This window comes from Emydura macquarii, unplaced genomic scaffold (assembly GCF_026122565.2).
Source record: "Emydura macquarii macquarii isolate MOO-44397 ecotype Brisbane River unplaced genomic scaffold, CSIRO-AGI_Emac_v2 contig_369, whole genome shotgun sequence".
Classification (NCBI taxonomy): Eukaryota; Metazoa; Chordata; order Testudines; family Chelidae; genus Emydura; species Emydura macquarii.
Genome location: NW_027130506.1, coordinates 1,693,310 through 1,714,060, shown reverse-complemented (window position 1 = coordinate 1,714,060; position 20,751 = coordinate 1,693,310). Strand labels below are relative to the sequence as shown.

The 20,751-nt window shown below is 38.8% G+C and overlaps 1 protein-coding gene across 2 annotated transcripts in view; it reads left to right on the top strand.

Annotated features, from left to right (window-relative positions):
- Window positions 1-19,856, top strand: part of RAD21 (RAD21 cohesin complex component) — a 36,440-nt gene extending 16,584 nt beyond the window's left edge. For both annotated transcript variants that reach the window (XM_067530560.1, XM_067530569.1), the window contains exons 4-14: window positions 525-624; window positions 1,336-1,442; window positions 2,572-2,775; window positions 3,506-3,631; window positions 3,819-3,941; window positions 4,693-4,916; window positions 11,316-11,475; window positions 11,951-12,102; window positions 13,219-13,368; window positions 14,931-15,014; window positions 18,028-19,856. In XM_067530560.1, the coding sequence (XP_067386661.1) occupies window positions 525-624; window positions 1,336-1,442; window positions 2,572-2,775; window positions 3,506-3,631; window positions 3,819-3,941; window positions 4,693-4,916; window positions 11,316-11,475; window positions 11,951-12,102; window positions 13,219-13,368; window positions 14,931-15,014; window positions 18,028-18,219 (1,622 nt within the window). In that variant the 3' untranslated portion in view covers window positions 18,220-19,856. The remainder of the gene's footprint in view (window positions 1-524; window positions 625-1,335; window positions 1,443-2,571; window positions 2,776-3,505; window positions 3,632-3,818; window positions 3,942-4,692; window positions 4,917-11,315; window positions 11,476-11,950; window positions 12,103-13,218; window positions 13,369-14,930; window positions 15,015-18,027) is intronic.
- The last annotated feature ends 895 nt before the right edge of the window (window positions 19,857-20,751 follow it).

Sequence of the window (20,751 nt, the reverse complement as noted above, 5' to 3'; positions counted from 1 at the left end):
GAGTAATTTATAATTGAATGTCTGTGAACTTAGTGTGGGCATTGTACATTTTTCTACGAACTTGAAATTGTTTGGAAGGGACTTCAGAGGAAGCTGCTAGGTGCTCTTCTGAATCAGGTCTAGTTAAGTGCCTAAATGTGGACTTAACTTTAGGAATTCAGTGTTTCTACGGTGGCAATTTTTGAAAACTGACACAACAGCTTTTTAAAAATGTTGACACTTGGAGTATGTAGCTTTTTAATTAGGGTTTTTGGACTTCCCTTTCTGATCCAGTCTTAAGTATATGGCCATGACTGTCAATGGCATTTTTCTGCCTGCTTTATTTTATTTAACTTTCACCTGTTACAAAAACACTTGGAGTGGGATTTTTCAGAATCGTTGAGCACTGGCTTAACTCTGTTTCCAGTAAAGATAATGGGAGTCTTACCTAAGGGAGCAGAGAGGCCAACACTAAGCATGTTAGGGGGGGGAAATTCTACCTTTGGTGTAGATCTAGAAACCTATGTCCAAGTTCTCCCTTTCAGGTGTTGTTGATTTGCCTGAGGAAAATCGAGAGGCTGCCTACAATGCTATCACTTTACCTGAGGAATTTCACGATTTTGACCAACCACTGCCTGATCTAGAGTAAGTTTACTTTCCCTTACTAGGCTTGATTGCTTTTCTGAAGTAACAATTTCAAATCTAAATGTATCAGTTAATCAACATAATGAGAGAGAAACATAATTTCAGATTAGATAATTAACTTTTCTTAAAAAAAAAAATTTTTAAAAAGCAATATTTTTTGCCTAGATTATTCCATAGTGGAACTCCTGGATTGCAAATTGCTACACCAGTATTTAATTGGTTTACTATTAAATTTAAAATGCATTGTGTAAATTGAGAAATGAATCTCAGTATGTTCCAAGTTATTTACTCTTTCCTAACCATTTACCTTAATACTCTCTGCTGTGCATTATGTAAACTTAAATTCTTGCTAGATGTAGCTAATGTAATTGTTGAATCTTATAAGTACTTTTTGTAGTTTAGGTTATTCTAAAATTAACCTTAGTGCCACATGAGGGACAGTATATCTGTAGCTTTTCTTTATTCCTCGCTTTCTAGAAGCTGATGGCAATCTATATTGCCTCACTCATAATATATCCTAAAGTCATATTTGTGGTTCATGTGGTCGCGTTTTGAGATTTGTCTTCATGGCTGTATTTATTTGAGTGCATGATATATTTCTATAGACTGGCTTCGTAATTAAACAAGAGTCTGTTAAGTAACCTGTAAATGTTTTGAATTGATCAAATGTTATTAAGGAAAGCTTTTAAAAATTATGTTTTTTTATTTAAGTGATATTGATGTGGCTCAACAATTCAGTTTGAACCAGAGTAGAGTGGAAGAAATTACAATGAGAGAAGAAGTGGGCAACATCAGTATTCTTCAAGATAATGACTTTGGTAAAATGCTTTTATATTTTTAACATATGTATTTAGGTTTCACAAGCTCTTGGGCTAAAATGAAAGTTTTACAAATTGTGTGGAAATCCTATAAACAAGGTGGGTTAATTAGCACAGTGAGAATTTCACATGAAATATCACTTAGCTATATTAGTCAAATGTGCCTACAGGAGTGAATACTTAATATATACTCTCATTTATAGGATTAGTTTTCCAGAAATCTGTCACTAATAGCCAAAAAAAAAAATTGTAGCTGCTTGTAAAGAAGCAACAATAACCATTAGTCAATGGATTAATGCTTAATTAACATTTCATGTATTCACTTTCCTATTTAAAATTGGCAGTCTAAATTCATTTGCCAAGAGCTCTTTTCTACCTATTTTCATCGCATTCAGAAATAACTATTTTATCACTTATAACTTTTTCTTAGTGTCGAAGCAATTGCAAAGATGAATTTGTTATACTGAGATTTGTTGTTTCAGTATCTCTTGGTGTATAGTTGTACAAAGAGTGCTTTAGAACTGAGCCCCAAGCTTGTGTTTAATACTATAATCCATAAAATAGGAATCTGTTAAACAATAGACTATGCATGGGATTAATAAACCTCTCTGGTATTAAATCAGTTTTTGGGTGTGTATTAAACACAAACTTAGTGCATGGAGAGCATTTTCTTGGAATAGATTCAATGAAATCCTCTAAAATGAATATTTTAAATGTTTTGGTGCACTACTGAAGCCATTCTCAACAGGTATGCTTAAAGTATATTTTCTACATAAAAAAGATAACTGTTCAAAACAACTTTCTCCCTTGTTCTCTTTCTGAACAAATTACAAAATTAAACAGCACTGAAGAGTGTCTTCTGAATTTGTCCACCATTAACTCTACATTTAAAACAAAGTAATTAATAGAAACCTTGTAAAAAGGTTGTTAGTTATAGAAACATAATTACATTTTTGTGAACAGAAACAGTTGCAAAATTTATGAGGAATTGCAATCATAGAACTAAGTTGTTAATAAATTATTTAGTTGGTCATTTCTTCATAGATTAAGTGAAGCGATTAATGATCCACTTGTTGGCTTGCTTAAACCTAAATATTTTATCTGTTTGGCTAAAATTATATTCTTACAGGTGATTTTGGAATGGATGATCGTGAGATGATGAGAGAAGGTAGTGCATTTGAGGATGACATGCTAGTGAGTACCAGTGCATCCAATCTTTTATTGGAGCCCGAACAGAGCACTAGTCATCTTAATGAGAAAGCTAACCACCTGGAATATGAAGACCAATACAAGGATGACAATTTTGGAGAAGGAAATGATGGAGGAATATTGGGTATGTTTGAGATATTAGTGTAGCAACTGGGTTTATTAACTTTGACTTGCCTGCTGTCTAAATTGTAAGCTCTCTGCAGCAGGAGCCATTTTTATGTTTGTACTGTGCCTAGCACAATGGGACTGTGCCTCTAATGTCTACTGCAGTTCAGTTAATTATCCTGGTAAACATTTCATTTTATTTTAAAATATGCATTTTGAATTAAATCACTTTCCAAATTCAAGACACTCCACTGTACATGTGAGACTTGGAAGAGAAACTAGTATGTAAATCTTCTGGCTCATTTAAACCTCTCTGACTCTTTTGGGAGGGATTGAATTTATACACTGAGAATATTAAATGTTGGATACTTTTTATCCCTGAACTTTAAAACCCCTGTGAAGTTCTTCCATGATAGATGTAATGTTTGCATGTTGCATGCAAAGCTTAAGTGTAATTGAATAGTCAGAACATAACAGCATACTAATAAAACAGACACAGGTGTGATAACTAACTTGACCTAATGTTTGTTCATTAAACTTCCTGTTGGAGTTCACCTAAAAAGCCCTTCTATATTTCCTTTGAAGAAACACGGCTACTACAAACAAACTGTTTGCGTTTTTATCTTCAGTATTTCAGTTTCTTATGCTGTTACAAGTGTACAACATTTTGATTACTTGTTTTTTGTTTTTTTTTGTTAGGTCACTAATACACACTACCACAATTGATTTTTTTTTTGTCACAATTTCAGATGACAAACTTCTTAGTAATAATGATGGAGGCATCTTTGATGACCCACCTGCTCTCTCAGAAGGTGGGGTAATGATGCCAGAACAGCCTCCCCATGATGATATGGATGATGATGATAACGTATCAAGTGAGTATTTAATCTAGGACTAGGTTTCATTTTTTTTAAACTGACTAGTTTAGTTTAGTTTCATAATAAAGCATGTTGTGGGCTGAAGTATATAAAAGCTTGTGTTAAACCTGTTAATGAGTTGTGTTTTATGGTGTTTTCTTTGAGTTCTAGCTTAGTCCAAGATGTTTAACATTTGTTTTGGTAGTGGGTGGACCTGACAGCCCAGATTCTGTAGATCCAGTTGAACCATTACCAACAATGACTGATCAAACAACACTGGTTCCAAATGAAGAAGAAGCTTTTGCTTTGGAGCCTATAGACATCACTGGTGAGTAAGCCATCTGAGAACATTTTAAATTGAAATATTTGAGACCTTTTGAACTAGGAAAACCCGGGGTTAGTGGAGTGGAAATGAATCTATCTGACACTATTGCTAACTTGATTTAGTGGTGTGTCCATTTTCTTTTCAGAACATGGACTTTTGTCTTTTGCTCTCCAAGAACTTAACTACCTTGCTTGGAGCGTGTACAGTGCAATAGCATGCATTAGAATACTAAGAACATCAACCTTGCTTAGTCCCTTGCTAATAATAATAATTGTTTTAAGTCAAACATGTTCTTACCAAAATAAATTAAAATCTGCTTATTAAAATGATATTTAGGACATAGCTGTCTTCAGTGTATAAGAAGCAACTCATGCTGATATGAAGGAGAATTAACCATATAGGTTGTTATCCAACTAGAATCTTTGAAAAACAACATTGTTAGTCTCATTTTAGTTCAGTTATTACTAAAACAAATACTTGGTTATTTCTGTGGTCAAAATGGATAATGGCATAGTTTTTCTAATAAAATTACAGGTCACTACCAAAACCTCTGATATATGCTTGTTTTTAGGATGTGAAACATTAAAAGCTAATAATCATATCAGTTCTCATCTTAAAAGCACTGTACAAATACTTAGTCCTACCAAATAGTAAAATTTCTTAATCAGTATCTTAAGCAATATACTTAATTGAAGCCTGCAAGATTTTTATTGCAATATAGTGTCAAGTCTGTTTCCCTCTCTTGTATCAACAGTCAAGGAAACCAAAGCAAAGAGGAAGAGAAAGCTGATTGTAGACAGCGTGAAAGAGCTAGATAGCAAGACTATTAGAGCCCAGTTAAGTGACTACTCTGATATCGTCACTACTTTGGACTTAGCACCTCCCACTAAGAAACTGATGATGTGGAAAGAGACTGGGGGAGTTGAAAAACTTTTCTCTCTGCCTGCTCAGCCTTTGTGGAACAACAGATTATTGAAGGTAATACAGATTTCTGAAGGTTTATTTTTAAATGAACTATTTTAAGGACTAATCATGTGGTTGAGCTTGAAAGCTTATATCAAGCAAAATGTGCAGTAGCAGCATCTGATAAATAGTATGTTTTTGAAGACTTCGTGCAACTGAAAACAAACTTCTGGAGTCTGTATACAGTGCAGTCTAATATGTAGGCTTTTTAGACTTTTACCAGTAAATGTCAATCCAGTGTTGATTTCACCACACACCCACCCACCCACCCCAGGAAAAAATATTTCCATCCATGGTTGAAATATGCAGATAGTGAAAGTAAAAAAAGTGTTGTGTGAGAACTCAGGTTGATTTAAGGCAATTTACTTCGTACTATAACTTCTTTGAGTGATGTCCCTGTGGGTGCTCCACGTAGCTGTCATCACGTCCTGTGTCCTTGATCAGAGATCTTTTAGCAATGGTTGTCCAGGTCACGTGTGCGCAGCTCCCATCTCGCGGTGCCATTGACGCATCCTAACCCCCTCAGTTCATACTCAGCCGTCCCCTGTCCAAGACGGAGCGTAACAGCAGCGACGGAGTGTTAGCAGCAAAGAGTTCTCATCCTACCTTGAATAATAGAAAATTAGTTTAGTCATAATTTAGTCCGTCAGTTATTTGCTTACCTTAAAACAAAAAAGTCCACATTGACAGTTCCAGTTTTAGCCTTTCTTTTTTTTTTTTTCTTTTAATAAAATAAGATTAGAACATTAGACATGCCGGGTTCCCCAGGCTTCAAAAGATGCACCTCGTGTAGAGATGCCATACCACTCTCAGACGGTCAGTCACAATGTATATGCTGTCTAGGGGAAACCCATGTGCTACAATAGTGCACTCACTGAATGAATTTGAAAGCCAGAGCGAAGAGAAACAGATCTGAGGCTAAAGCTTATTCTTATGAAAAAATCACTCCGACCCTCCTCTGACCTGGGACCGGACAAGCCTCCCACAGAGAGCACTGAGCACACTCCAAGGAAGAGAGCCTCATCACCTCCAGATACCACAGCTTCAAAGAAAAGACATTCATCCAAGAGGCTGTCTCCTGCACAAAGTACCAAAGAGGCAACAGGTCCCTCAGGTACAACTCGCTCCGTGCCACCCAAGGACTTGAAACGTCCGGGTGAGGAGTCGAAGAGTAAACAAAAAGAGCCCTCTTCCGACACAGCACTGAAAAAAGATATGGTGCAGAAACCATTGGACCAACGGTCAATGGTACTGACTACAGCTCTGTCAGAGCCTGCTGCATCAAGAAGAGATATGATGCCGAGACAGACCACAGCACCGACGTCGGCACCAGAATCGATAATAGCACCAGCAACTGCCGAGATGCCAATGTCAGCATCAACCATCACCACCAAGCTGATGAGAAGCCCAGCACTGACAACACCATGGTCATTGAAGAAAAAGCACAAACCACCACCACCAAACAATAACATAGTTTCCACAGTCACCTGTAGGGCAATCAATGATACATTTTTGCCCAGGATAAAACCTTTTTCCCAGTGCATTCCATCAGCACAGATGACAGTGAGCTAGAGGAAGCTCACTTTTCATTGGAATATTCCTCCCACATCAGACCATCGTTAGAGGGACCTGGGTATATGTCTCAAAGGGGAATCAGGACATATCCATGGTATGGTCCCCCGTGGTTCGGACTTCATATGCTATACCACATGCGATGGCATGATTGGGATGCCTGGTCTGCCTACTCCAAGACGTACAACAGATCGACCAGATCGACTCATATGAGTAGAGTGAAGTCATCCAGACAATCACCCCCAACTACATCAACTAAGGTAGAGGAAAATCCACAAGTAGTGGAAACAAGTGCGGAAGAGGAAACATTCCCACACGACTCATCTTCCTCACCAGATGAAGCTATAATTCCATCCACATCCACACCAGTAGACGACCCTAAACAATTTAATGACCTACTCAAGAGGGTCGCACAAGAGCTTGAAATTCCCCTGGAAGAGGTCACAGAATCTCACCATAATTTGCTAAGAATTCTGCACATAACAGCTTCATCAAAAATTGCACTCCCCATGGATGAGGCATTGATGGAATCAGCTAACACTATATGGCATATGCCAGCCACCATTCCCCCTACTAAAAAAAGGAACGATGGAAAATATTATATCCCGGCCAAGGGGATGGAGTTCCTATTCACTCATTCACCTCCAAACTCACTAGTCACAGATGTGGTGAACCAAACGGGAAAGCAAACAAACTATAAGTCAAAACCACAAGGTAAGAGGCTTGATCTGTTAGGAAGAAAAGTCTACGCATCTTCCATTCTACTGAAGAGAGTATCAACTTACTCAGCCCTACTTTCCAATTATGACTACAGCATTTATGAAAAACTATCTCAATTTACAAACAAATTACCCGAGAACAAAGGAAAGCAATTTAAATCATTACTTACTGAAGGGAAACTTGTAGCGAGAACTTCATTACAGGCCTCCCTGGACGTAGCTGATACGGTGGCCAGAATTACAGCCACAGTCATAGCAACGTGCAGAGCCTCTTAGCTTCATGCGGCAGGTCTTCCCAGAGCTATAAACAAAAACAGAAGACCTCCCATTTGACAAGGCTCAACTTTTTTCAGAAAAGACAAAGTACTACATTTGATGAAAGATTCCAGGGCTACATTATGAACCCTTGACCGTTATCCACCTGAAACAAAGAGGAAGCAATATAGATTCGAACCATATACCCGCAGATACCCACCGCATCAACAGTACAGGCAATACAAGTCACAAAGAGGAAAGCAGAGAACACAGAGACCCAGACAACCTCAACAAACACCTTTGGGGTCTCAATCTGCGTCATCCAAACAGTAGTTTTGAGAGTTTGGTCGAGTGTCTGAGAAACCCCACTCAACAAACAGTGCCACTGTCATCCACGACAAACTTTGAATTTCGCCTTTGACAATTCCATCTCAACTGGTCAATTATTACATCAGACAAATGGGTAATAGAAATAATTAATTCAGGATACACTATCCTATTTATATCTATCCTCTCACCCACAACCCTTCCCTGTCCCTCTTAAGGACCCCACTCGTGTGCAATTACTGCACCAAGAAATAAATCATCTCAGACAAATAGGGACAATAGAACATGTATCTCCACAACACAGATGGAAAGGGTTTTATTCCCATTACTTCGTAGTACAAAAAAAGAACGGAGGATGGAGATCCATTCTAGACCTGAACAAATTCGTGAGACGACAAAAATTCAAGATGGTCACACTATCCACCATACTACCGGCACTGCAACAAGGAGACTGGTTCTCAGCCCTCTACCTCCAAAATGCTTATTTTCATATTACAATACACCTTGCACCCAGACGCGTCCTAAGATTTACTGTGTCCAGTAACCACTGTCAATACAAGATACTGACATTTGGCCTCTCTACAGCACCGAGGGTTTTCTCCAAAGTGCTTGCAGTAGTTGTGGCACGTCTAAGGAGACAGGGAATTACAATTTTCCCATATCTAGATGACTGTCTAATAAAGGCAATCAGCAAAACCTTGGCAAGACAAGCCATGGACCAAACTATAACGCTATTCCAACAACTAGGACTCAAGATAAACACCGAAAAGTCCACTTTGAACTCAGCACAGCAACTGGAGTCCACAGGAGCAGATCTGAACGCAATAACAGCCCGGGCATCATTACCAAGACCCAGATTCAAGACTATCACAGACCTAATATTACTAGCAAGGATCAGCCCCACACTAACAGTACGAGTTGCCTTACAATTTCTGGGACATATGGCGGGCCTGGAAGCCATTATATTTGTGGTCCAACGTTACATATGCGAGATTACATATGCCAGGTTACGTATGCGAGCTCTCCAGGAATGGCTCGCCTCAGTCTACAGGCAAAACAGGCACAGTCTGAACAAAGTGCTGACAGTGCTGAACAAGGTCAAAGATTCCTTATTGTGGTGGACCCAGTAAAACAACGTGATGTCCGGAATCCAGTTTTCACAACCTCAACCATCAATTATGATTACAACAGATGCATCTCTTCTAGGTTGGGGAGTGCATTCCACGGCCACACAATAGAAGACAGGTGATCAAAACCCGAAACCAGCCTTCACATAAACATGTTAGAACTCAGGGCAGTCCGCAAGCATGCTGGCATTTTCTACTGTTCATAAGAAATAAATCAATAAAAATGACAGACAACATGGTGTGCAAGGAGGAGCTAGATCCTGCTCACTATGCAGCGAATCAATAAGACTATGGAACAGGTGAATACAGCACAACATCCATATATCAGCAGCATACCTAATTGGGAGACAGAACACTACCGCAGACAGCCTCAGCAGGCACTTTGCACGGACTCATGAGTGGGAGATGAATAACGAAGTCCCGAACGATATCTTTCGCCAGTGGGGTCGTCCAATGATCGACCTAGTTGCCCCTAAACAAAATAGCAAGTGTCACCTATGCTGCTGGAGAGTGGGACTGAGAGCCGGTTCGATGGGTGGTGCATTTTTGCTCAACTGGAGCAAGAGCTACTGTATGCCTTCCCGCCCATTCCAATGATACCTAAAACCATCCACAAAATCAAGATCGACAAAGCGATGGTCATAATAACACCAGCATGGCGCAGGCAGATGTGCTTCTTGGACTTAGTCTGTCAACACACAGGCCAATCACGTTTCCCCCAAGACTGATGTTCTCTCACAGGATGATGGCCAGTTTTATCACCCCAAGATACACAAACTACATCTAACGGCATGGTTCCTAACTGGTTCCACCCGGATGAGTTAGAATGTTCGGAACAAGTTAAATAGTAGGAAACCAACAACTAAAAAGAGACTTACCTTCAAAAATGGCACAGATTTGGTTCTTGGAGCAGAGAAAGACAAATCATGGTGACATCCTCATCCATACTTGTTATCCTAGAATATATTCTAGAACGTAAAAAATCGGGTTTATCACTTAGTTATCTAAAGGGTAATCTAGCAGCAATTACCATCTTCCATGACAAGATCAATCAAGATACGGTATTCATTCACCTGATGGTAAAACGCTTTTTAGCGGGGATATAGAATGTTTTCTGTCATACATGCCCCAATAACACCATGGGACCTAACACTAGTACTAAGGGCCATAACTAGAGCACCATTTGAACCATTAGCAACATGTTCTCTGCTACACATGTCTATGAAAGTGTCATTTTTAGTTGCCATCACATCAGCCAGGCACATAGGGGAGATTAGCACATTCATGGCCCACCCTCCGTACACGATATTGCACAAAGATAAGATCACTCTTAGACCTCACCCAAAATTTTTACCAAAAATTGTCTGACTTCCACATTAACTGACCCATTTCAGTGGCTGAACGCACAAAAGGCAAAGCCATATCTAGCTAAAGGCTATCTAAATGGATAACGATGTATCCAGACATACTAAAAACAGAATTACAGGCTCCTTCAGGAACCAGAGTTCACTCAACGAGAGCGATATCCACTTCCACAGCGTTCCTGAATAATGTCCCTATCATGGACATACATAAGGCAGTGACATGGGCTTCAGCCCATATGCTCACCAAACATTATGCAACTGATCAGGCATCCGCTAGAGATGGTGCAGTAGGTCATCTGAGCAGAATAAGTAATACTGAAGTCTCTCCACCGGATATGGACACTGCTACATAGTCACCTAAAGTGGAGCAGCCACAGGGACATTACTCGAAGAAGAAATGGTTACTCACTTGGTGCAGTAACTGATGTTCTTTGAGATGTGTCCCCCTGTGGGTGCTCCCACTACCCCTCTACTTTGGAGTTCTAACATGGGACTCTACGGTAGAGAAGGAACTGGGGGTTTGGATCGTGCGCATGCGCCAAAAGACACACCAATGGCACCGCAAGATGGGAGCTGCGCATGCGGGACCCAGACGAGCATTGCTAAAAGATCTCCGATCAAGGACATGGGATGCGATGACATCTAAAGTGGAGCAGCCACAGGGACCCGCATCTCAAAGAACATCAGATACTGCACCAGGTGAGTAACCATTTCTTTTTAGTTCTCAACATCTACTATGATTAGTTATTGTCTGGCCCCCCCCCATAATTTTGCACAAGTATGAAAAATTTAAATTGATAAAAAAATGTAAAATGCTTAAAAATAAATATTGCTGTTTGTCAAAACTACTTAAAAAAAAAATCAAATTCTGCCAAGCCTACTGATATGTTACAATTCTTAAATATTCAGGAAAAGAAGCTTTTTTAAAACAAGGGCATGTAATGAGAGCTCCATCTCCAAAACAAATATGATATGAAAAAGTATGGTAACTGCAGATCAGAGAACTGCTAGTGTACAGGAGTGATTAATCTAACTTGTTTTTTCTTATAGCTTTTTACTCGCTGTCTTACACCTCTTGTACCAGAAGACCTTAGAAAGAGGAGGAAAGGTGGAGAAGCTGATAACCTGGATGAATTCCTTAAAGACTTTGAAAACCCAGAGGTGCCTAGAGAGGAACAACCACAGCAGCAGCAACAGCGAGATATTATTGGTTTGTAACTCATTAAATAACATGCTCTACTTCTTTTCAAAGCTTAATTTTCACTTGGATTTGTACTTTATATTAAATAACCAAAGGGAAAACATTTACCGAGGTTATAAAGCACAGGGCTTTTGTAATTACTTATATAGCTTGTTACAGTCAGTAACTCCTTTGTTGGTAGCTCTCTTCTAAATATAGAAGACTTACATGAGACAGCTGTATCCAGTGGATTAAATGGGCACCAAGGGCTGGTCTGCACACACTTTTGCACTGATTTTAATTAAATTGACTTTTGCATCAATTTAATCAAATCAGTGCAAATGCTGTGCATATGTGGAAAATGTGGACCAAACTGTTGTACGCTCCGGAGGTGCTGAACTCACAAATTGATGTGAATTTAAAAAGTGACATGATTATTTTTAAACTATATACAGTGAGATCAAAATGCTTATTTATAAAACACATTAAATATCACAAAATATAGATGAGCCCATCTTGGAAGAACCAAGCCGCCTACAGGAATCAATGATGGAAGGCAGCAGAACCAACTTGGATGAATCTGTCATGCCACCCCCACCACCTCAGACAGGTGTAAAGCGCAAGGCTCAGCAAGTGGAACCAGAGCCTGTATTACCTGTGAGTAAGATTATAGTGAAGGATGTGAGTTACAAAGGATTGGTAGTATATGCTCTGCAAAGAGAACATATAGCATCTCACGTGTCTCCTCTCCTTGTCTAGAAACAGATTGCATTCTCTGGTGGGAAGGCAGTGGTAGTATGTTTCTGCACTGGAGGGGGAAAAAAATTACTTACAGGGTTTGTAGCAGAAACTATCAAGGTGATTCTGGGACAGTGTTCTAAGAATTTGAGTAAAAATCAAATCAAACCCAAAACAGTAAGGGTCATGATATAAAGGTCTATAGGGGAAACCTGGTGCTCTGCTAAACAAACAAGCCCTTATGTTTAAAGGAAAGAAAGTGTCCAATGCATTTAACTGTTTGGAATACCTCTTATAATGAGAGGTGCTTCTATAATTTAACACAGGTTTCACTAAAATGTAATTCAATGCAACATACAATTATAGTATTGCTTGTACTCCTGTTTAGCTTGGTGTAAATAATTGCTTGTTAGCAGTCTCTTGGCAAGAAAAACCTCAGGTGTCGGACTTTACTCTTCATTTATAAGAAGGGAGAACAGTTGGCAGCTTGCATACCTCTGCTTCGTTGTTTAGTGAGTAGTTTGTTGCCAGTTCTCCACTATCTGTGGGGAAGAATGCCTTCAGTAGACCACAGAGGATGCTACGCTGCTTTTTAATACACTAAAGAGGCATTTACCCAATCAGTTGGCAGTGGTGCTTATACAGCAATGCATCTGGCTACCTGGGGGTCTTAAAGCTGTATCTCACCCAAAGTACACCATCTTACTCTGTTCTAAAATCAGTTCCCTGGTCCCAACTCCTTGGGAAAAAGATTTGTGTTACTAATATTTTATTACAATTTCTATGTTTAATGGAATCTAAAACTGAAGAGGTACTTGTGGGTTGCAGAGGAAAATAATGGTGTTGTATCTCTTTGAAAAGAACACTGGGATTATTGTAGCAAGTGTCTGAAAATTAGGAACTTGGATTAAGTTTAATTTTATGGGATTATAAAGATGCCAAATTATATATTTAAGATTTTCCATTCTAAAACTTCCAGTTGCTGAAATCTTCATGTTAACTCCCATTTAACTTGAATGTCTTGTGTTCTTAAAGCCTCAGCCATTACAACAGCTGGAAATGCCACAAGTAGAAATGCCTCCAGAAGAGCCTCAAAACATCTGCCAACTAATACCAGACCTGGAACTTTTGCCAGAAAAAGAGAAGGAGAAAGAAAAAGAGAAAGAAGAGGAAGAAGAGGAGGAGGTAGGCGTGAGCTCTTTAAGGACCAGTCCATAGATTTTTGACACAGGAAGGACTTGGCAGGGGGTGTTCCTGAAGATATTTTTACTGCCATCTCTTTACTTTTGAGATCCCCTAAACTAAGTGTTTCAACTAATGAAGCATTTTCTGCTTACTTGTGGAGTGAGGCAGATAAAGGGTAGAACCTGAAATACTTTCTAGCTTGAAGATTTCTAATCTTCACTAGCGCTGTCTGAGCAAATAGTTACATATATAAGAATACTTCTTTCTACTTTGAGAGTTGGAAAACACTTCTGATTTCATGTTCGACTTGAGCTGTTCAACTGATTAGAGAGGTATTGGCTATATTTTAATTTATAGTAGCAACTATATGCGTTACCTTTTGAACTTCAAGGGACATCTTCAATATTTAAAATTTGATACTAATTTTTGTAAAAACAGGTTTTATGAGAGAAGTTTGACCAAATGAAATATTTCCACAAATCAAAAATCAATTATTCTCTAGAATTTTAAATGTTCTTTTGTGGAGTTTAAAACAGAAACATTATAGAAAGATGGTCATGAAACTGACTTAAATGATTTCCATTGCACTAGCTGTAAGAAATTTAAAAGTAAACAGAGCATAAATGACACACTCACTATTTGACTGTAAATTCTTTGTAGCAAAGATTGTAACTTCCTATGTGTTTGAAAAGGAGCCCTGATCTTGATGTGGTCTCAAGTGCGAATGTACAAATTAAGCAGGCATGAATGGCCTAAGTGAAGATACTTTTCTTTGCATTGTAGATTTTAAGTTTACAGTGTTGTGTGTATATATAGCACTAGAATCATATAAAAAGCTAGGTGCATGCACTGAGGAATAATGTACATGTAATTTAGTACAGTACAAATCAAAGCAGACAGACACAAAAATAGTTTTGAAAACCTACAGCTGTCATATCAGAGGTCTAGAAATCAGGTATTAATTGAAGCAGAAGAAATTAAATATTTAAAGATTACTAAAGCAGATGCAATTTGGCTTGCAATCTTATATAGCATGTTTAGTGTTTCTGAAAGTGTTTCTTTTTGGAATGGAGAGCTCTTCCTTTGAAGACTGTGTTAACCCTCCGTAAGGAGAGGTAGGATGCACTTGTATATGACGTGCAGGAATGGGTATGAGAGAGAGAAGTTCCAGTCTCATTTGTGCCACAGACTTTCTCAACAGCTTTGAGCAAATCACTTTTCTATGCCTGTTTCATGGGATGCCCAGAGCCTGGGCTCCAGCCCGAGCCTGAATGTCTATACCACAGTTCTATAGCCCAAGCTCTGCGTGCCTGAGTCACTGGATGTGGGCCAGCCACAGGTGTTTAATTGCTGTGTAGACATTCCTTTAATGTACAATCATAAGCACAGGCAAGTAGCCTCTTGTCAGTTATTTTTAGTCCCACCAGGATATCCAGTTTCCTTGTATGTTTTCTCATTCTTCTTCATCCCCTGTAAGTCAAGCCATCTTAGCCTTTCAAGGGGGTGAATATTAACCTAAGCCTACAGGTGTTTTTAAGGTATGGATTTTTTATTGGTTGCAGGAAGAAGATGGTACAGGGGGTGATCAGGATCAAGAAGAAAGAAGATGGAATAAGAGAACTCAGCAGATGCTTCATGGTCTTCAGGTACATAAGTAATGTACTTCTTGAACCACTTTAGCAGGTTTTGACCAATGGAAGAGGTCAAATAAAAGCTAGGCTGACAGTGGACACCACATACCTGATTGATACTTTTAAAATTTGATTTTGAAATGAGCATGGAAAAAGTGTAGATTGTAATTAGGTAAATCATTGAAAGCATTCTCCAAAAGTAAACGTGTGTATTTCGTACATTGTGCAATAGAGGAATAGTTGAGCCAGATACTTGTAGAATATTAATGACAACACATCCTGCTTTTGGGTCTATTCTTTGGCTTGCAGCAAAGGCAGGAACTCCAAAAACTCAGATTCCTAAGTGTGTTCTGAGTAACACCGGCTCCTTCAATAAAAGCTGGGCACCACACACTAGTCAAGTTGGCCAACAAGCGTATGAACACAGCTCAGCATTGGAAGGACCACTCACATCCAATCATATGCTAGAAACAGCTGTATGTGCTGCTATTATCACATGCTTCAGACACACACAAGGCTGAGATCCTGACCTTCATACAGATGCTGTTGAGCAGAAGCTTGAGCAACTGTCTGAGGGAACCTCTTTAAAGAGAGGTTGAGCTAGAAGCCATCCTAAATGCTCGAAGAACTTGTATCACTGAAGTTGGTCTTAATTCGGAGACAGTTAAGTCATTATATTCTATATCAGTTTGGAGAAAAACAAAATCATTCCTGCTGTCCCAGGAAACCTACAAATGTGGGATAAAGCAATGTCTCAAGATGTTTTTTACACTTAGCTAATAGCTGATAGTGGATTTGCATGAATACCTGAATTTGGAGCAAATGTATTAGATTGATCTTGAGTAAGATACAACAGAGTTGTGTTCCTGCCTCTAAACAACAAAATACTAGTTCCACACAAGGCACCAGGAAAAGGCTGCACTGGTGAGTCTCTTATAAGCTATGGAAGAAGTTCCTGTATGACTTTACTACTTGCTCAGAGAAATTTTGCTATGAGAAAATTCATGAGAAGCACAGATTCTCAGTCCTCCTGGTTGAGATAAATATGACTCTCAATTTTGATGGGGAGGGTAGTATATTAGTTTGACCACATCTGAACTCCCAGAATCACATCACCTTGCTACATGTCAATTCAGAATTCATCTCCTTGTAGGCATGGTTCTTGAAGAAGAACATTTTTATGATCACGTGTCTTGAACCCTAGCTCCCAGGAATGAGCACTAGTTTGCGTTTGGGCATAAGAGTGCACAAATTTGAGCAGAAAATTGCTGTAATCTGATGCAAAAAGGCCCCTACACAAATTGTTTGATCTCCTTGATCTGTCAATCTGGGTTCCTTTTTCCCCTCATTTTATTTGACAGCTCTTTAATTTCTACAGACACTGAAGTTAACCCACTTTCTCAATATCTGGTTCAGGGAGAGGAGATTGGAGCATTTATAATACCCCATTTAAAAGCCTGCCTGTCCTGTGCAATATTAATATGGCCTTATCTGCTGAGGAAAGCTCTTTATTGTGTCCCATTGTACCTATGAGCTCACTTCATACATGGACATTTTAGTTGATTTCGCATTCTGTAAATTAAACTTCAGTGATCTGCCCTGACTAAATTCTTCACAGATGAAGCTGGTGCTCCAAAGCATCCTAAATTCTTTTGGAATACAATGCCAGAGTTCCACCTTGGGCCTTGTTTGTTACAAGTTGCATCCATTTAACTAAAGGTATATTTTAACATTAACTTAGTTTAAACTCATGCAACTCCCTTTCTGTATACTTAAATAGATTTAAAACTGGCTTGTATTGTACTCTAAGCTAAATTGAAACAAGGTAGATTTAAATTGATTTGAGTGCCGCACAGGGGTTTGTACCAGTTTAAGTAAAACTATTTTAAAAGGAAACCTTTAGTTAAACGGATGCAACCCATAACTAAGGACTTGACTATATCAGTAACCCTGTTTTGACATTTGTCCCAGGCACTTCTCCAGTAACACCATGTCAAAAAAACTCGAACTCTATCTGGAGGGGACTGAACGCTTAAGCAAATCACCAGCTTTGTGCTTGATACATCTTTAGTTTTGTGTGTGTGTAGGAGCACCATGTTCAATTGGCTGGCTGAATCTATCAGCCATTTGAAAGCCTGCAGCTCAAAGGCCATGTTAAGATCCATTTGGTACAAGAGAAGTCAGTCTGTTTGGTTTGACTATCCTTGGATCTTTATCCATCTAGTAGACTTTGCAAAGCAGACAGTACTCACACATACATTTACTGAGTGTAATTTATGTTCAGCTAAAAGCTGTCAGTTTGGTCTGTCATTATAAAAACATTGGCTAGGAGAATCTCAATTCTCCTGAACCCTAGTCATTTTGAAAAAAGTAGTGATATGGATGCTGTCACCTAAAAGGTGTCTGATTTTTCAAAAGTACCCACTCTTGGAAAATCAAGCCCCCTTGAAAAAAAATTTCAAATTGATCATCCCAAAATACAGGCACCCAAAATCTCTAGTCAGTTCTGAAAATCTTGGCCTTTAATTGATTATTGTAACGTGCCTTTTCTCCAGAGTACTGACTAAATCACAGGCAAGCATGTGGCTCTTTGGTGGCTTGGGATTCTACCAAGGGATCGAATCAGCTTGATCTCACATGTACTGCTCACATCTGAGTTTCTAGTTCTTTTTGGCAGAACTAGTGGTGCATCTATCACAGGAGTGCTCCCTGCTCACATGGGGATTACTTTGAGATCCAGTGGATCCTGAGTTGGAGGAAGAAATACTCCTCCTGCCCAGCAGCTGTGGATGACATTAAATGGAACCTCCAATCCTGAATATAGCTGCTCCTCCCCACTGATTAAAACATCCTTCACTCCCTAGTGATGAGTGCCTTGACACCAAATCCACAACTGCCAAAACGCTTTTGGTCTTTGCAGTATTTGACTTCTGTACTAACCAATGTTGATCATAAGTGAGGTCTGAGACTCTTTTTGGGCTTGTTTATGGTATCAACCAACTTTTATATGTGCTTTTTTTTTTTCCAGAGAGCTCTTGCTAAGACTGGAGCAGAATCTATCAGTTTGCTTGAGCTGTGCAGAAATACAAACAGAAAACAAGCGGCAGCAAAATTCTACAGTTTCTTGGTACTCAAAAAGCAGCAAGCTATAGAGCTGACACAAGAAGAGCCATACAGTGACATCATTGCAACACCTGGTCCCAGATTCCATATTATTTGAATGGTTAGATGCATCATAGCTAGTGTTAATTTCACTAGTGCATATGTATTGCCCCATGTGTAGGGCCCACAAGACCATTGCAGAAAATTTAGATTTTATTGTCTGTACAAAGTCTTTGGTTTTCTTTGGTTTTGGTTCTTGTATTTTAAATTTACCACTCTCATTTTTAGTGACACTGCTGGATGGCTTGAGTTCCAATTACAAAAAGACAAGCAACTCAAGGACCCAGATAAAGATTGTTTTATTCAGAGCAGCTGTGTGCAATATTGGTGCATGTAATGTTGAGTGACAATGAAAATGTCTTACTATCATTTGACTAGCTTGATTCAGAAATATTTTTAACCTGTGCAAGTAAACCTGAAAGGCCAACCTATTTGTCTGATTAAAAGCTTTGCCAAACTTGTCTAATATGTTCTGACTGCTTCTCATAGTCGTGAATTTTTCCTTCCCTAGATTTCTGTGTGTCTGTTTTCATCTTGGGTACCATGGGTCTCTTGCAGCTGCCAATGTGAATGGTAGTGCCTGGCAAGTAAACTTGCTTTGTCACTGCATTTTTGCAGTAGGATTTTGTAGCTGTTGATGCTAAAGAAAAGCAGATGTCTATGGAAAGCACTTCCTATAACTGATCCTACTAATGCAGAAGGACAGAGCATGTGTTAAGCATCTTAGATAGAACATTCCTTTTCATTTTATCACCTCATTGCGGTCCACTACTGATAATGGCTAGCTACTGTTAATAGGCAGCAAATAAAAATTCTAGTAATATCGTTTCAAAGTGAAAATATCAATATGCTTTAGGTTTGATAGAGCTGTATATAAATCCCAAACTTTTAAAAAAAAACAGACTTCTGGATTGTATATTTTCTGACATTAAGCAGGCTAGTGAAGATGAGCATAAGAGAAGTTAAACAGATTGCGTTTGTAAAATACTGAATTAAATCAAGACACAACCTGTGCTGAAGGGACAGCAAACTAAATATACAGTACAAGCAGACAGTTACACTTAAAGCAAATGTTGCTGTGTAAAGTGTATTAATGGCTCTTCAGATATATTTATAGTTTTAGTATCAATTTTCCAATAATGCACACTCCTCTGTTCAGAACATTTTAACAGCTTTGCAAAAGAAGTCCTATTCGGTTTTACTATGAAGAATAAAAGCTTTACTTTTAGGACCAGGTAGAGTCAGAAATTATGTGAATATGTTGATTATGGAAACATGTCTTAACTTTTTTAGGGCAAAATTATTCACACTGAAAGTTCTGGTTTTAATGTTGGCACTTTTGTGAAATGATTCTCTTGGGACTCTGAAATTTCAGTGTATACTAAAGTGTAAAATTATGTGAATGTTTTAAAAATTTGAGACTACATAATGACCGTGTTTTAATAATCGTTGAAAAAGTTAATTGTATAAAATAGTTACTGCAGCTTTATTTTCAACATAATGTGCCTGTAAAACCATGATTTTCCCCTTTGTAAAAAGAGACATTGTAGATAACTTGAATGTTTAATTATAGAAAGGTCATTAGTTTCTTGTTACACATTTTTAGTCTGGTTTTTGTTGCTTTTCAAGGTTGATATTCTTGAAAATAGTTGCTGTATGTATAACTTTTCTAATAAAAATTGTTATAAGCTGTTATGTACCAGTGCTATATCTTGTTTAAATGTCTTTCAGTGATATATTAAGGCATTAGTATTTACATGTTGCTTACTTTGGTATGAGGAGAAAAAGTTAATCCCTTTTTAAAAATATCTTTTTACTCTCAGATATGTAAGTAGAGACTTTTTGCCATTTGGAATGAAGACTTTAATCATGTTAGCTATGCTGTATTTCTTGCATTCAAGTGCTTATGCTAAGAATGGCTGGCTGTGTATATTCCAGAATTAGGAAATTGAATAAGGAAGCAGTCTATAAAATGCATTTTGTCTCCATTCCCCATTCCTTCCTAACCCAAAAACAAATTCATATTCATATATTTAACACTACAACTTACTTTGCCAACTACATGGCCAAGTAGCTCGCTTCCAAAGGATGATTTCAGGGCCCATCAGGAGCTTCTAATGTGGATAGCAGCTAATCTGGGGCTAGAGATTGAGGAGCTCAAGGAATTATCCCGTGGCTTTATTGACACTCTGGCTGCAGCAGCTCCTTTTAAGCTGGCCCTACCCAATAATGAGGCAGTAAGGGATCCAGTCAAGGCCCTATGGTAAACCCCTTCTCTGCCCCTCACCTCAAAGAGGGCTGAGAAGAAAAGTGTGCGAGCAGCACACAGAAGATCACGAGTGTCTATACTTACACTCCCACCTCCCCCCCCAGTTTCCTCATATGGGCAGTCAAAGAGAGGGCCAGATAGGCGTATTGCCAGGGCTTCTGCTCTGAGTGGCACTGGATGCAGCAGCCAAAACAATGGCCTCTTATCTGTGCTTACTGTTCCAGCCCCAGTCCTTGCTTCCCTTGTCTATTGGAAGCAGCCCCGATGAATATAGGTGGGTGTCCCCTTTGTAGCCTCCTAGCCATCGGTGTGCCTAGTCTC